The following is a 14,021-nucleotide window of genomic DNA, read 5'->3' as shown; positions in this document are numbered from 1 at the left end:
CAGCCAAAGAAAATCACAGGTCTTACATAAGAGCTCATGAAAATGTCCCAGCCCTGGGGTTAGGGTTAGGGGTTTAGGGTTAGCAACCAAAGCATCCTAGACCAATCGCAGTTTAGTCCACATCTAACGCGACCCTTTCAATAACAAGACGAGCCACTTGCTGTAGCTGAGACCTTCAAACTCCTTGAAGGTATTTCAATTAATTCGATTATTTATTCTGTGTGCAATTCACAGTTTGTGGGGAAATGAACCTGCTTGGCAGAGGTCTACCGGTGAATTGTTTTTAATTTGGTTTACGACAGTCGTAAACATTTGGCGGCAGCTTTGACAAAAACGGCGAGCCAATGAAAGGCTACACGCTAATGTCACATGCTGATGTTTCGCTATCAATATAGGCCAAGTTGTCAATATTTTATAGGTTAAGTTGTAAATATTTTACAATTTCCTCAGAATACTATTCTTCCCTATTAAGCGGCAGTAGTGTGCCTACTGCAGTAGATACAGCTTTTATTTTCAAAATAAACCGGAAATGTTTGACATTATTTTTTCTTGACACGGAAGTCATTTAACTTGAGTGAAAAGTGAAAGTGCAGAATTTTCCCAAGACGGCTACTAGGCGGCTTTTGGTTTGTTTGCTCCACCAGAAGTCTTGAGTCGCATCATGTCTAGGGACGGACACGGCCACAGCCACCACTGTGGGTGTGAGGGGGAGCATGAGCCCGCGGAGAGGGGCTTTGAGTACGGACTGTATAGTCGAATCGACCTGGAGAAGATGCAGTGCCTAAACGAGAGCAGAGACGGAGATGGAAAAGTCGTGTTCAAACCGTGGGATCAGCGCAATGAGCGGGATAAGGTATTTGTCTGTACCCCCTTGACCAAAAGTTAGTCGATAGAGATTAATGTGATTTGCTCAGCGCTCGAATTCAACAGCTGTCAGTTAAAATCGGGCTCAATATGCTAAGAATACCAGCACCATACCATGCTTGTTTCCTCAAAGAACAATGTAAGGCGGGTGAATTATAAATACTACCACTGGAGATGCTGCTAGTTGAATTTTAACCATATTTTTCTGACAGATTCTTTAGATGAACGTGTGCTGCGATTGTTGACACGTTGTTCTTTGTTCTTTCAGTATGTTGAGAGTGACGCAGATGAAGAGTTACTGTTCAACATCCCGTATGTATCATTAAAGGATTTCAGTTTTCAACCTGAATATTTTACACATTTCACGGGAAGAAAAACTCGTTTTGCTTTCATTAATCATTGAGAAAAATCCTTTTGCTGTGATCAAAAATCGCAGCAAAAGAAATGGCTCTCTTTTAGTTTTACAGGTAGTGTGAAGCTAAAAGGTATCATCATTTCTGGAGAAGATGATGACTCTCATCCAGCTGAAATACGACTGTGAGTGTCCCGCTAATCTGACCCTGTGGCCTGTTTCACACTGCAGATATGAGGCTCAACGAAGTAAATTATTGAGCCTGTCTTGGTTGTGCTTTCTGCTGTGTCACATCCTATATAGGACTTTAAATTTGATATACCTCTAATTGATTCCAGGTACAAGAACATCCCTCAGATGTCCTTCGATGACACTGGCAGAGAACCAGACCAAGCTTTCAGACTTAACAGAGACCCGCTCGCTGAGCTGGAGTACCCAACAAAGTAAAAACACTAAGTTATTTTCTTTAATTCTCTACTGCACTTAAAATATATACTTTCATGTTACCTTTGCAATGCAAATTTGCTTTCGGTTATTGAAAATCACATTCACTGATGCTGTGAAATGAAAGGGCTTCAGTCTATGTAGTTTTGATACCTATCTGCAGCTACTGCCAACTGTTGTTTTACAGTTTTACTTTCTGTGAGTGTAATGTAATCTGAAATCTGTTCTGCTGCCTTTGCCAGGATTGCTCGTTTTTCCAATGTTCACCACCTGTCTGTGCACATCTCCAAGAACTATGGAGCAGAGAACACCAGAGTCTACTATATAGGCCTGCGGGGAGAATACTCAGAGGTCAGACACTGCTTTATTCTGTATTCAAATAAACCCTAAACACTAGGTTTTTCCCAGTGTCAATTCAGTATAGGTCTTCAGTTGCTATATGGCAGGAATAATCAGAATTGAAGCAAAAATAATTGGGTTCACAAATCATGTCTGAAAACTACTTAAGACTTTGTGTTAAATGTTAAACATTTGATGTAGATTATGAGTGAAAACACAGCCTGAGACACACCCTATAGATTTAGCCTTCATAAAGTCCTTTTTCCATTTCCATTTCTGTTGTCTCATAAAGTTTGACCATTTGACATTTTTTCATAACGTAAAATATTTATCACAAAACTATCACTAATTCAAAAAAGGATTTTATGTACAGTGTAATCAGAAAATGTTACAGTTCATTTTTTAATTTTTGTTGTGCTCCAGTCTAAAAAAAATCTACTGCATTTTATCCAAATATATTTAATATGCCAAAGTCCGAATTTTAGAAATTTCTGCACATTTATGAAAAAGAAAAAATAAAATGTCCCATTGATGTAAGTATTCAGTCATTTTACAATGAAACAGGACATCTTTAAGATGTTCCTACCAGTGTTTTTATACTAGTTGAGCATAAGAGATCCCAGAAACAGCTGAAGGAAGGTGAACCGTCATTGCTGCACTCAACCACTGAGCTTTATCGCAAAGTGGTCAGCGCTTTAAAATTGAGAGCTGGAAAGATCACCCACAGATGTTCCTCCATTTTTCAGCCCTTTGTTTTCATCAGCAGTGTGAGACCGTATCCTTATAAATATTCTCTCCTGCTGTCTTTCTCAGGCTCACAGACACGAAGTCACCATCTGCAACTATGAAGCTGCAGCCAACCCTGCGGATCACAAAGTCGAGAGTATCATCCCACAAACTAACTTTATTTCTTGAAATACTCAGAAAGATGTGTGAACAAGGAGATAGAGGGAGAGGGTTTCAGTGGTGTTTGCTTGACGGGTGTACAAAAGTAAAAGATGAGTGCAGAGCTGCATACAGGTGTAATGGCTGTGCTCATCTAAGACTGAGTACAGCAAACTGGGAGTGGAGAGCGTCCAAAGTGTTTCAAAGTGCCGGATTGTTGTTGTGAGGACATAATCCATGAAAGATTAACAACAAAATGCATGAATTGTGGTTGACCTGTTTAACGTTATCCAACACACCAATAATGGGATAAGTGCACTTAAATAAAACACAGACAACTGGAAATAAACCAAGTCCTTGTTTCTTTTTCTTTTTTTTTGAGGCTTATATTACATTACAGATGTCCTTATCCAATACTTTACAAAAGGAAGTATCTATCTATCTATCTCTCTATCTCTCTATCTATCTCTCTGTCTATCTATCTATCTATCTATCTATCTATCTATCTATCTATCTATCTATCTATCTATCTCTAACGACTGAAATTCTGTTGTTCCAATTATTGAGTTTTGGTTGATGAGCATTTGTGATTTAGTGTAACCTAAAACCTGGAAAACCAATCCGGAAAGGTCTTTAAACTTCCAGGCTGCCTGGAAATGCTAGATTTCATCCTGGATTTCTGAGCGTGACGCGTCTCGCGACGCCATGACGTCATTGGCGACCTCTGCCTGTCGACGACCAGTAGCGGAAATTCGGTGTCGAGAACTGGGACAGCAGTGGTGAGTGTATGACTTTGTATGAGCTTACGGGCCGTGCCCCTTATTTTAACCTCTTTATTGCTTTCAGGACTTCTTGTGGTTTGAGTTGTTCGGCGCATAATGGGTTCTCTGAACACATACCGCGAATATGAATCCGAATATGAATCGCAACTTTAGCTTGAGGTACAAAGAAATGCACCGGCACTGCACAATACAATTGGTTATAAGGTGTTAGCTGTAGCATCAGCGCCACTAGCTGCAAGATATTAAAGAGTAAAACAGCTAATGCAAGATGAAGCTCGACTGCTTTGTGTCGCTTAATGCCATCACAATCGAGGGTTGTGGATTATGGCCCATGGATCATATACCGGAACTAAGCTGAGCCATTCATTATCTCCTTCCTCTGCGGCACCTCTTCCACCCTCACCCTCTGCTGCAGAGAACCGCAATAGTTGTCGTGTTTCCTGCCATTAAAAGCCCTTTAGACGTCGATAATTTGATCTAACGGTAGTGGTAAATTTACATCTTTTTCATCTTCACCAGTGGCGAAAAGCAGGTGTGTGTGTGTGTGTGTGTGTGTGTGTGTGTGTGTGTGTGTGTGTGTGTGTGTGTGTGTGTGTGTGTGTGTGTGTGTGTGTGTACTGTCAGGCCGTGCACAATGCTGTATATTATGCTGGTGTTTGTCAGCCATCTCCAGTCATTGGGATCTATCCGGATGGGGGCACAGGCTGCTGCTCCCATCTTTCTCATTCCAATCTAAATGTGTCAGGCAGGTTTAACTTGGCTACAAAGCAGCTTTAACCACCCACTGTTGATAAATGTCTCCTGGTTTTAGCCCGTGTGATATGTTAGTAATTTATTGAGCGCTGTTTATTCAATATCATGATGTCGATATCTGCTCTTCATTGCAAGATGCGTGTTATTGATAAATGTCCTTGTAGATCAGGGAAAAAGGCTTTCCACTTTCATTAGAGTAATTCAATTTTGGTTTAGAATTGATGCGAAAATATTGAGAATAGGAACACAGTTTTTACGTGTTTTTGTTTTACATTTAAATCGTTTGGATGGAGTAAATAAATGGGTTTAAATGAAAAAAGAAATACATTTTAGGTGTGACGCCAGTGATTTTTAGTTTGATGTCGTCAGATAGTGATTAAAAAGTGGTTGTGCTGTTTGCACGGAGCATTTTTCTGCCTCTTTTAGGATTTATCCTCATTGTTCCAGCTGGTTGTTCGATGTGCTCTCACTCCTCCACTTTTCACTCATCCCACTTAATTTGACTCATCCTCTTGTACTTTATGCTTCTGGCCACATTAACTGTGTGGTTGTGTGTGTTCAACAGGCCAGATAGCAGCCAAATTCATTTTGACGCTGAAAGCATTATTTTAAAATTTGTGTCAATAAATGTTCTTTAAAACTCACATTAACATCAGTGAGTGAAAACCCGTCTTAAATATGGGTAAAGAGGCTGTGGTGGAAACCATTGATTTGTAAAAACACTGCGCCAAATGCATGACATGTTTGAAAATAGTCAATTTGAAAAAGAGGTTCTTCATCCATACACCTCTGTAGATAACTAAAACAATGAAAATGATTGCAGTCATTGAAATATCCTTTATCAGGTGAATTCTTCTTGTGTGGAAAAAGTATTTTTATCAAAGTGTTCCACATCCAACTCCTGGTATGTTAACTCATGACACTTATTAGCCTTTTTAAGGTTATTAACTCAAGGCTTCACATACCTCTAGATCTATGAGGCTTTTCGGCTCTTCTCAAAACATGCAAGATCTGATTTTGCGTGTGCGTGTTTATTGTTTTGTGGATTATACTTTTCAGTACCCTTTACGTGGATGAATGTCAAATCATATTTTATGATAAATTAATGCTGAAAAACATGAAATTCATAGTTTTTCTTGCCACTGAAAACTTGTGTAAATGGGTGGAATTTTTTTTTTTTATTACAATACTTTAAACTTATGTTTGCATTAAAATGAATCCCAACAAATGTGACAAGTCTCATTTTATTATATTTGTTGCAGTTTAATTTATATCCGGGGTAAAATGTATAAAAGTACCGTAGTGCTTTTTTATTGCTGGGTATGTATCTGTTTGGAGTTTGTGTAACCTTGAGATGACAAGAAGGCAACAGCGTTCAACCATGACAGCTGTGGAATTCCAACACAGAGGATCACGGTTTACATATTAATTATTTCAGATTCATACCCTTGTCCTCATCAACTATTTCCGCTCATTTAAAACCATAATAAAAGTTAGGCCGTTTGCAATTTGCTGATTATCAATACTCAAAACACAGTCTCACTTAGGACATCTGTCTGAAGTTTGGTAATAGGTTTAATATATGCTTTTGCCATTTTCTACCACTATTCACAATAAGTTGATTATTGTCAATAATGGTATCAAACGGGACATCTACAGTCTGTGGGCATCATCTGAAACATTTCTGACACAATTTCAAAGACCCCTCACCATAGGTAACCCTTATATAAAGTTATTTTTAAGCATTCAGAAAAAGTAATACACTTTAAACATATATATTATAATCAGGGTTAGAATTGTAATCCTAAAGACAAGGAATCGCTTGTAATCACCCCATAAAACCACAAATTGAGTGAAGAAATGATGGTGTTTTTATGATATGCCCAACATTTTTACTACCTGCCAAGTGTGTTCTGGTCCCCATATGCTGCCTGAACAGCCCTGACCTACAGTATTAAGGGACTCTCCCAGACCCCTGAAGATGTCCTACACTATTTCACACAAAATTGTTACTAGCGGACATGGCCCTGTTCTCAGTGACACTTGTGGACCCTGACTATCAGGTGGCCTCTTTGGGTAGTGGGACAATGGCTGCTGTCATGGGGTGATCTGGGTCTTTCCATTGGGCGGGTATCATGTGGGTGCTGGTGGGGGCATAATGTTGTTGTTGTGTTGCTGGTTCTGGGGTGATGACAGGGCCTTGGGGTGTCTCTGTTGTGAACCCCTCAGGCTGACGAGGCCTGGTTTAAATCCAGTCTAGGGAGGGAAGGAGAATTCATACAAGACTGCTGCATCCAAGAGCAGTGGGATACATGGAGCAGTGGAGGACTTTACTCCTGTTTAGAGGATCATTGTAGAGACAGTCACATCTGAGCTGGGGGGACCCGTTCCCCATGGGGCGTGTGACGGTTTCTGTGCTCCAGCATGCCTACACAAACTGCATTAACCATTGAAGACCTCACAGTCAGATCAGCTGTGTCTAATGTTTTTTTCTTTGTGTGTGGGGGGAGGCGTGCTTGTGTATAGCTGGTGTGTCCGGACATCTGTGTGACTGTGTGGCAAAATGGTGTGTGCATGATTATGAGAGCGCGCGTGTGTGTGTGTGTGGTCATGATAAAAGAAATAAATAGCCCAGATATTTCTGTTTACTTGAGATTATGATTGTATTATGTGGTATTATCTTAGTTTGGAAGAGGATATATTAAATCCATTTTCACATCCATGTATTTTTTATTCCACTGACATCTGTTGTTTCTGATTTCCCAGCATCTTGTACAGTGTATGTGCGGAAACAACATGTCTGTGCCGCTGCTCACCAATGCTGTGACGGTGTCTGGGACAGAGAAGGAGACCGCAGTGGTGGGTGACCATGAATTCCTTTCTGTGTTTTTAATTGAATGACATCTTTGTATTTCATAGGCATTCATTTTTGTAGCCTTTGATCGAGAGGATACACTGGTAATTAAAAACAATTAAATGACAAAATATAGTACATTGGTCTCACACACACACACATTTATATATAGCATCAATTCGGCACAATTAAATGCAGGGATTCGCTCTAAAATTCAGGATTCTGATACACAAAAAGAAGCAGCAATTTTATAATTCAGTCCTTCAGGCTATTTATTCTCATTGAAGTTCTTAGATGATCTTTGCGGTCACATTACACATCATAGTACTGTGAGAAGGATTATTGTTATTGTTGTTATTAGTATTATCTTTAAATGCTATTGTATGTAGACTTTGAGTGTTTGAGGAATGTTGATAGGAAAAGAAGAACATGAGAGTGTCGTAAAAGTGCTGAAGCTGCTTACAATCAAGCTCAGCAACCAGATGTATCCTGTTGGTCAGGATTAGAGAAGTTTGTAAAGATGTCAGAAGACAATGAGTTACGAGATCCTGTTTAGACACCCATTCTGTTTGCACCAATAAAAGAGGTGAGCGAGCAGCAGACGAACGGAGTTGACAGAGGAAGCTTGAACTGCTGCTCGGCTCCCCCTTTGCAAAGGACTCCAGTTGTTTGCGTGGTTACTCTGAGTCTAGTGAACGAACAGCGCGGGTGATCAAAACTTCATCCTCACAGTACCTAGTCATTTCCACCCAAAACCAACCCATTTAAAGTTTATTTTATTTTCAGATCTACTTGTGAAGACCAACTGGCATGCTACAGTTTTGTGGGCCCTCTCCCAACTTTAGTCAAGTTGTTGGTTTCACAAATGTCAACACACTGTCCGGAGTCATTTTGCATCGTTGGCTGTATTATTTTAATAGTATATTAGGGGCTTTATATGATGGCAGAGAACTAGCTCCTCTTTCCATTGCAGAAACACTAATCGATTGTATTGCTTATTTATTTTATTTTTATGTCAGGCCTTATCCTCTGCTGTTTTGTTCTCTTCTGTGTGTCCTGCTCCTCCTTTGTCTGTCAGAGCACCTTTTAATCAAATCAAGCAATCATTTCATCATTCCTCTTAAATGACATTTATAGGTTTAGAATTAGACTACCTTCCATTTGCACTGAAAAGCTTTGCCTGTAGCTGTAGGATAATTCTGAGCCATGCCCTTTCAGATCAGATGCACTTGTATATTTAATAAAATATGCTTATTTTCAGTAACCGATACTGAACATTGGCTTATACCTGACATAGAAGGATTCGTTTTTTAAATCTCTGGTATCTTGACAACAAACACTGAAGTCCTAGCTTCCTAAATAATTGTTTTTTCCTTCATATTTTCTCCTGCAGTACATTAGTGTGCATGGTAACCAAAATGGCCAAAAAGAAAGATTTGCAATGTATTTTTCCCCTCACCATTTCACAACTTGGAAAATAGTTTGAAAGCAATGCGTTATTAGCTAGAAAAAATGTCACAGATTCCTGAGGTTTTGGGAGGTTTATGTCTTTTCTGCACTAATTATTAGGTTAATCCATCCATCTCATATTTAATTTAAATTCACCGATAATTATCTCTTGTGTCTTGTATTAAGCTATAAATGCACTTTAACATCGATAAATACAACCTACTTAACCAGTTCTTTCATCTTTGTGACAGGTTATCTTCCTCCATGGGTTGGGAGATAGTGGGTGAGTTATACCTAATAGAATAGCACTATTTAAACCAATATGTGAATCACCAGCACACACCTTTATCTTATCAGGAAGGACGGTCTGTAATCTGTGAATAATCAACCATATGTAATCAGTATGTTCAGATCCTGATCTGCTTGGCAACAATAGATATACTATGTTCCTTTTTGTGATATTATTACTCATCGTTCTGCTTGGAATAATACTTATATAATGTTACAGACACCAGTCGTATGTGTTATGTGAAACAAGCAAATGTGGGACAACAAGAAATGAGTGGCTTTTGGGTGAATCCAGTTACGGTGGCTATGATTGTAGTCATATGAATCCTGACAAACTGGGGGAAACTAAGCAAGAATAAAAATCTCACTTTTCTTTTAAATGTCATATTAATTTACATATGCTGAAAGTCTTGAGATTCTGTTTTGTTAGAAAATTAGACAAATATTCAACCCTTTTTAGAAGGTCAACCATTACTGCAGCACTCCTGCAGCATGTGATGTTTGTGGCAGCATCGGCAGACAGAAGCTGCTCAAGGCTGAGGATAAACTAAATGGACTAAAGTACAGAGCTGTAGGTAATAAAAACCTGATCCAGAACGTTCACGACCCCAGACTGGGCCGAAGGTTCACCTTCCAACCATATAATGACTCCAACCCAACCAGGACAATACACTCTTTGGCTACATTCACACTGCCATCAAAGGTGAATCTGTTTTTTTGGGGCTCAACTTTGACCTGAGTCTGCTTTGTTTAGAACAGTATGAACAGCACAAGTTGCATTGATTCTGACATTTTCAATTGGTTCAAGCTACTTCCAAATGTGCGACTCAATCAGATAAATATCCAATTTTCTTGAATCTGACCATGGTCTGAACAGCCCTGTCGCATTTAATTCGACTTTGATGTCTTTCTAAAGTCACACACATCACAATTCTGCGCCTCTGACAGAAACAGAAGTGGAATGGGAGTCGCCATGACGACAATAAACAATGGGAGACAGCAATGATGGAGTTAGCCAGTGGAGAGACAACTTAGAATTTGGGATGACATTTTTATGGAAGTCTTGAAACTTGAAGGGTCTTATCATCATCACTCATAACCCTAATTTGAAACAAACATCTGCTCACAAATTCTCCAGGTACTGCCACAAACTGTTGTTTACACCTAGACTATATGGACTAGCTGCAATGTTGCCACCATGTTCGCTTCCATTAACAAAGTTCTGCATGTAACGTTGTTATGGTTCAACTGAGCATGCAGATAAAAAATCAGATTCAAGCAATAAATCAGAATTGAGGATTAAAGCTTGCAGTGTCAAAGTAGTGTTTCAGCATTCTTGAGTGGCCCATCCAGAGCCCTGACATGAGCCCATCAAACATATCAGGAGATATCTGAAAATAGATGTCCACACTCTCGCCCAACCTGACAGAGTTTGAGGGGACCTGCAGAAACAATTACCGTAATTTCCGGACTATAAGCCGCTACTTTTTTCCTACACTTTAAACACTGTGGCTTATTCTACACTGCGGCTTATTTATGTTTTTTTTTCGTGGCGCACTATCACAACTATTGTGAATCAGTCATTTTTACTAACCCTCATCAACTTATATATATATACGATATATATTCCTCTCCCTCTCCTCTCCTCTCCTCTCCTCTCCTCTCCTCTCCTCTCCTCTCCTCTCCTCTCCTCTCCTCTCCTGAATATTCCTGAATATTCCTGAATTCAGGAGAGCAAAATGTGTGGCATCATACCTCAGGAGACTCGAGGTTGTAACCCAGGGCAAAGGTGCTTCCACTAAGGACTACGTAAAGGGTCGTTATACTTATGTCAATGCAGTGTTTACTTTATTCCTTTTTTAAAAAAAAAAAATCAAATGTGCAAAAAGCTTTTCTGTTTTCACATTCACTTTCTGGGGTATGGAGTGATAACTGATGTTTCATTTTCCGTTGGTTAGCTAATTTTGTGAAACTTCTTTTTCCCTTCTTTTCTAACAGTCACGGTTGGACAGAAACTTTGACGGAGATTCAGCCTCCGTATGTCAAGTTCATCTGCCCCCACGCGTAAGTGCTAACCGTTCCTCTCAAATATGTAGTCAAGGCCATCACGTGTCCTGCTCTCTGTTCTACTTTAATGCTGAGTGTCATGTGTTCATCGCCTTCCACAGACCAGCAATTCCTGTCACGCTCAACAAGAATGCGATAATGCCTGCGTGGTGAGTTGCTGGGATGAAAGCAACTGGACACTGGCTCCCTTTGTCCATAAACAACAAATGGCTACATGTATATAAAAATACTGTTCTATTGTTTTGATGTGTTACAGGTTTGACCTCATGGGTCTCAGCCATGACTCCCCAGAGGATGAAGCTGGTATCAAGAAGGCAGCAGAAAACAGTGAGATTCATCCTTCTATGAAGAAAAATGATTTCCGTAACTCAGTTTTGGGACAGAACGTACAATCATGTCTAATAATATTCATTTTTTCAGTTCAAATCATTTTTGTTCCCACAGCCAAATTCTTTTTTTCTTTTTTTTTAAGTTATCAGGACATTCTTTTCATTCTTAACCACATATTTATGAGTCTGGCGACACATAAATGTTGATTGCTTGAGGTTTGTGTGACGTACTTAACATCTTTTCCCAGTGAGGAGCAAGCAGCTGGTTTCTGAAAATGACTGAGCCTCATCTCATAACATCTTTATCTTTATTAAGTTCTCTGATAATGTTCAGTAATGTGTATGTTTTTGTTTGCATCTAGTAAAGGCCATAATTGAACATGAGGCCAAAAATGGGATCCCCCCTCACCGTATAATCCTTGGTGGTTTTTCTCAGGTCGGACCTTTTATCTCAGCATAATAATATTGTAGTTGAACAACTTCAAAACTCAACCCTTCTTTCTGCGGAATTCATTCTTTTCAGGGTGGGGCCTTGTCTTTGTATACTGCCTTGACCTGTCAGCATCAGTTAGCTGGTGTTGTGGCCCTCAGCTGCTGGCTACCACTTCACAAGAGTTTCCCATCGGTACAGACGCACTTTTGTTGTGCAATAGTTGTATTTTTTTTCTCTAAAAGTTCTGAGATTCTGATGTATTTGAATAGTTTTCCATTTCTGATTGGCTGAGATAACTTATTGGAAACATCTATCTGTTCTGCAGGCATTCAGTGGCCACAAGTACCTCCCCATCCTGCAGTGTCACGGTGAAATGGACTTCATGATCCCATTGCGTTTCGGAGACATGACGTCAAAAACAATCCAATCCATAGTTGACCCTCAGATGGTCTCCTTCAAATCTTACGCAGGACTCCCTCACAGCTCCTCTCCTCAGGTATTTTATCAATATGTCTTTTTTTATCATGACTGAAAAATTATTCATGTTCAACATTCATGAGGGAAACACACAGCTAGAAAGAACATCAGTCTAAAACCAGGAATCAAAGCTGTGTAAATTGTAAATTCCATCCATGACTTATTGTAGTTTTTTATGTTTTAATCCCATTTTGTTCTCTTGCAGGAGATGGCAGATGTAAAGGAATTCATTGAGAAGTATTTACCCAGAATCTGACCTCCTCCCATCTCCACTGTGATCTGCCACCCCTGATCTGCCATTCTCCTACAGGAAACAGCCATGAACACCATCTCCCTACCTTTCACACGTACGAAACAACCGGCAGAAGTTGAGTAAGGAAGAATTGGCCACTCAACTCAACATTTATGCCCCTTCATTGCTAATGTAACCGAGCTGTCCCACTTCAACATCTCTTAACATTCCTGTTGGTTTTATTGTCATTAGCTCAACTTCTGCCTAATTTGATCATTTTTCCAGTGGTCACATCAGTGTGTCATTAATTAATGCATCAGTGACATCTAATTCAAATCAAACAATAAGATAATAAGTTGTCACCTAGTCATATCACATGATTTGTGATGCGCTTACTAAGATTAAAATTAGTGAATCCACATGAATAAGACTTTTTAAAAAAGTTGCTCTGTCTGCTCAGTGAAATCATCAGTGGAGAAGTGAAGCAGTGGCTGCAGTGAATACCAGAACAGTCAGGGTAAATGTTTGTAACTAACTCAGCTGTGGTAGTCAGAACCTGTACCAACCCTGCAACCTGTCCAGGTCATTCATCATTGAACATTACTAACACCCTCTTTTAGTACTGTATCAGAGAAGCAGGGGACCCTCAATTATTTTTATTGAATGTGCTAAGAGTTGATTGATGTGAAAAAAAATTCCAGTTGAAATAAAACGGGATGCTTTTGCCGCCTCGTGCTGTAACAAATTGCATTGCAAGTTGTCATTCTTGTACTTTCCACCACCCCATGAACTGTGTTCCTACAGGACACCCCTCATATCATGGTACCTCTTTTGAAACAGGCTTATGCTAGTATTTATCCCCTGAATAAAGTATTTATTCCCAGCTATCAACTATAATCTACTACTGCAATATAGGCTAAAAGATTAATTTAAAAATTAATCCCAGCTTTAGTATATAATTCGCCCTTTTCCCTTCTTTTGAAGAATGTTGTTATAGACTGGGAATGCTTTTGAAAGAGGGTCTTCCAGTTTATCGAAAGGATTTACAAAAAATAATCAAGAGTATATCCCAGGAGAATCACTTGTGCTTAAACATAGCAAGGGTTGATTTTCTAATGGTGAATGGTAGATTCGCTCCCCTTGTAACTGCTTGTTTATGCTGTTTTCAAATCTATCTTGGAACAAGTGAAAAAAATGGGACAGACATTTGAAACATTGTTGGATAACCATTGAATGTCTCATCTCCCACTAGTTGACCTCTTCTGAGCTCCCACTATGATTTAGTTAACCTTCATGGTTGTGCACTGGTTCACTTGCGTGACAGTCGCACTGTCCTGTGTACCCTGTACAGTGGTGCAAGTTTTTCTTTTTATTGGACCTTTTTTGTTGTGTTTTGTCATGTTGTCATCTCATTGTGTTTTTTCCACTTGTTTATAACAATGATTAAAATATATCTAAATGAGGTTCTTGGCT

At 39.4% G+C, this 14,021-nt stretch overlaps 2 protein-coding genes across 3 annotated transcripts; both read left to right on the top strand.

The window, feature by feature from the left end:
* Positions 1-39: 39 nt before the first annotated feature.
* pithd1 (PITH (C-terminal proteasome-interacting domain of thioredoxin-like) domain containing 1) lies at positions 40-3,235 on the top strand. Of its 2 annotated transcripts, XM_011608845.2 has the most exons (7): positions 40-190; positions 645-853; positions 1,133-1,176; positions 1,324-1,401; positions 1,555-1,659; positions 1,903-2,011; positions 2,813-3,235. In XM_011608845.2, exons 2-7 carry the CDS (start codon positions 662-664, stop codon positions 2,912-2,914), a joined length of 630 nt encoding a protein of 209 aa, XP_011607147.1. In that variant the 5' UTR covers positions 40-190; positions 645-661; the 3' UTR covers positions 2,915-3,235. The 2 variants fall into 2 exon arrangements, with proteins under 2 accessions (XP_011607147.1, XP_003968864.1); XM_003968815.3 differs by lacking the exon at positions 40-190 and having other exon boundaries at positions 539-853.
* A 323-nt stretch (positions 3,236-3,558) lies between these two features.
* Positions 3,559-14,011, top strand: lypla2 (lysophospholipase 2). Its single transcript, XM_003968814.3, has 10 exons — positions 3,559-3,663; positions 7,186-7,278; positions 8,974-9,005; positions 11,009-11,074; positions 11,179-11,226; positions 11,334-11,404; positions 11,769-11,842; positions 11,930-12,031; positions 12,165-12,335; positions 12,522-14,011. Exons 2-10 carry the CDS (start codon positions 7,201-7,203, stop codon positions 12,570-12,572), a joined length of 693 nt encoding a protein of 230 aa, XP_003968863.1. The 5' UTR covers positions 3,559-3,663; positions 7,186-7,200; the 3' UTR covers positions 12,573-14,011.
* The last annotated feature ends 10 nt before the right edge of the window (positions 14,012-14,021 follow it).

The sequence above is a fragment of the Takifugu rubripes genome, chromosome 12, assembly GCF_901000725.2.
Source record: "Takifugu rubripes chromosome 12, fTakRub1.2, whole genome shotgun sequence".
Taxonomy (NCBI): domain Eukaryota; kingdom Metazoa; phylum Chordata; class Actinopteri; order Tetraodontiformes; family Tetraodontidae; genus Takifugu; species Takifugu rubripes.
This window is presented reverse-complemented; position numbering and strand designations above follow the sequence as displayed.

Excerpts from the sequence above, each read along its gene's own strand:
- pithd1 (XM_011608845.2), top strand. The coding sequence starts at position 662 with ATGTCTAGGGACGGACACGGCCACAGCCACCACTGTGGGTGTGAGGGG. Across the intron at positions 854-1,132 it reads AGCGCAATGAGCGGGATAAG|TATGTTGAGAGTGACGCAGA; the intron begins GTATTTGTCTGT and ends TTGTTCTTTCAG. Across the intron at positions 1,660-1,902 it reads GAGCTGGAGTACCCAACAAA|GATTGCTCGTTTTTCCAATG; the intron begins GTAAAAACACTA and ends TGCCTTTGCCAG.
- lypla2 (XM_003968814.3), top strand. The coding sequence starts at position 7,201 with ATGTGCGGAAACAACATGTCTGTGCCGCTGCTCACCAATGCTGTGACG. Across the intron at positions 11,405-11,768 it reads CAAGAAGGCAGCAGAAAACA|TAAAGGCCATAATTGAACAT; the intron begins GTGAGATTCATC and ends GTTTGCATCTAG. Across the intron at positions 11,843-11,929 it reads TCCTTGGTGGTTTTTCTCAG|GGTGGGGCCTTGTCTTTGTA; the intron begins GTCGGACCTTTT and ends CATTCTTTTCAG.